This window comes from Pezoporus occidentalis, unplaced genomic scaffold (assembly GCF_034315485.1).
Source record: "Pezoporus occidentalis ecotype Australia unplaced genomic scaffold, CSIRO_AGI_Poc_V1 ctg2941, whole genome shotgun sequence".
In the NCBI taxonomy this organism is placed as follows: Eukaryota; Metazoa; Chordata; class Aves; order Psittaciformes; family Psittacidae; genus Pezoporus; species Pezoporus occidentalis.
The window spans coordinates 2,954-5,318 of NW_026914876.1; the positions used below are offsets into that span (position 1 = coordinate 2,954).

General features: G+C 51.9%; 1 protein-coding gene across 1 annotated transcript; it reads right to left on the minus strand.

Annotated features, from left to right (window-relative positions):
• Positions 1-268: 268 nt before the first annotated feature.
• EXOSC5 (exosome component 5) lies at positions 269-834 on the minus strand. Its single transcript, XM_062626622.1, has 3 exons — positions 675-834; positions 490-575; positions 269-403 (listed from the first exon to the last, which is right to left on the minus strand). The coding sequence occupies exons 1-3, from the start codon at positions 787-789 to the stop codon at positions 311-313; spliced, it is 294 nt and encodes a 97-aa protein (XP_062482606.1). The 5' UTR covers positions 790-834; the 3' UTR covers positions 269-310.
• Positions 835-2,365: the final 1,531 nt, after the last annotated feature.

A 2,365-nucleotide genomic window follows, 5' to 3' on the forward strand; every position in this document is an offset into this window, starting at 1 on the left:
CGCCGCCATCTTGGATGCACCGGTATCTAAGCAGCGTAACGCACCTGGGGGCCGCCATCTTTGCATAGGGCACATGGGCGCCGCCATCTTGGCTGCCCCAGAGGCTACGCAGTGTACAGCCCATGGGCGCCGCCATCTTGGATGCCCCACCACGACCCCCAGACCCCCTCCACATCAACGGATGCACTCAAACCCACGATGTGGGGCGGGGGGGAGGGTTCCTTTACTACATGTGAAGGGGTCACAAGCCCCAGGGGGGTCAGTCCAGCTGCCCCTATGGCAGGGGGTGGGTTGGGGGGGCAATTCCATGTCACGACTTGGAATACCTCCTCCGGATGGAGTCGCGATAGAACTGGAAGATGGTGTCGGCGGCGCTCTGGGCTGCAGCGATGCACTGCTGCATCTAAAAGGTGTGTGTGGGGAGACAAAGGGGGTGTTGCGATGGGTGCTACGCCACCCATAGCACCCATAGCACCCCATAACGCTCACCTCCTCCATGGAGCAGCTCCCTTTGGTGCTGGCCATGAGCACCTTCTTCTCGGCGCTGTCGATGGCGAAGGTGAGGACGGCGCGAGCTTCCTGCGATGGAAATGGTGGTGGTTGGGGGGGGGGGGTTAAGAGGGTTATGGGGTGGGGGAGGGGGTCCAATGGGCTTGGGTGGGGGTGGGGAGCACCCACCTTCTCCTGCTGGCTGCTGGGGTCCAGCACGAGGGAGCCATCGGGGAGCAGGGCGCAGGCGACGCCGCAGAACAGGGAGGCCAAGGGCAGCCCCGCGTCCAGCAGCCCCATGCAGGCGGCGTTGAGGCAGCACGAGAGCAGCTTTGGAGGGGGGGGTTAAGGAAATTCCCCCTTTTTCACCCCAAAATAGGCATTTCCCCCTCTCTAAAGCCGGGTTTCCTGCCCCAAAGCAGCGTTTTGTACCCTAAAACCCCGCTTTTGCACCCCAAAATCCTCTTCAATCCCCATTTTCTACTTAAAACCCCGCTTTTTCACCCCAAAATCCTCTTCAATACCCATTTTCTACCTAAAACCCCGCTTTTTCACCCCAAAATCCTCTTCAATACCCAACCCCCCATTTTCTACCCCAAAATCCCGCTTTTTCCATCCCAAATCCCCCCTTTTTCACCCCAAAATAGACATTTCCCCCTCTCTAAAGCCGGGTTTCCTGCCCCAAAGCAGCATTTTGTACCCTAAAACCCCGCTTTTGCACCCCAAAATCCTCTTCAATCCCCATTTTCTACTTAAAATCCCGCTTTTTCACCCCAAAAATCCTCTTCAATCCCCATTTTCTACCTAAAACCCCGCTTTCTCCATCCCAAATCCCCCCTTTTTCACCCCAAAATAGACATTTCCCCCTCTCTAAATCCAGTTTTCCTGCCCCAAAGCAGCATTTTCTACCCTAAAACCCCACTTTTTCACCCCAAAATCCTCTTCAATACCCAACCCCCCATTTTCTACCCCAAAATCCCGCTTTTTCCATCCCAAATCCCCCCTTTTTCACCCCAAAATAGGCATTTCCCCCTCTCTAAAGCCGGTTTTCCTGCCCCAAAGCAGCAATTTGTACCCTAAAACCCCGCTTTTGCACCCCAAAAATCCTCTTCAATCCCCATTTTCTACCCAAAACCCCGCTTTTTCCATCCCAAATCCCCCCTTTTTCACCCCAAAATCCCCTTTCAATCCCCAACCCATTTTCTACCCTAAAACCCCGCTTTTTCCATCCCAAATTCCCCCTTTTTCACCCCAAAATAGATATTTCCCCCTCTCTAAATACAGTTTTCCTGCCCCAAAGCAGCATTTTGTACCCTAAAACCCCGCTTTTTCACCCCAAAATCCCCTCTTTCAATCCCCAACCCCATTTTCTACCCTAAAACCCCGGTTTTGCACCACAAAAATCCTCTTCAATCCCCATTTTCTACCTAAAACCCCACTTTTTCCATCCCAAATTCCCCCTTTTTCACCCCAAAATAGATATTTCCCCCTCTCTAAATACAGTTTTCCTGCCCCAAAGCAGCGTTTTGTACCCTAAAACCCCACTTTTTCACCCCAAAATCCTCTTCAATACCCAACCCATTTTCTACCCTAAAACCCCGCTTTTTCACCCCCAAAATCCTCTCCAATCCCCATTTTCTAACTAAAACCCCGCTTTTTCCATCCCAAATCCTCCGTTTTTCACCCCAAAATCCCCTTTTTCAATCCCCCAACCCCATTTTCTACCCTAAAACCCCAATTTTTCACCCCAAAAATCCTCTTCAATACCCAAACCCCATTTTCTATCCTAAAACCCCACTTTTTCCATCCCAAATCCTCCGTTTTTCACACCAAAATCCCACTTTTCAATCCCCAACCCCATTTTCTACCCTAAAAC

What these genes read in the sequence shown, in the direction of transcription:
- EXOSC5 (XM_062626622.1), bottom strand. Translation starts at nt 789, where the DNA reads ATGGGGCTGCTGGACGCGGGGCTGCCCTTGGCCTCCCTGTTCTGCGGC. An exon ending in CAGCCAGCAGGAGAAGGTGG is followed by an intron (nt 576 to 674) that starts GTGCTCCCCACC and finishes CATCGCAGGAAG; the next exon opens with CTCGCGCCGTCCTCACCTTC. An exon ending in GGAGCTGCTCCATGGAGGAG is followed by an intron (nt 404 to 489) that starts GTGAGCGTTATG and finishes CACACCTTTTAG; the next exon opens with ATGCAGCAGTGCATCGCTGC.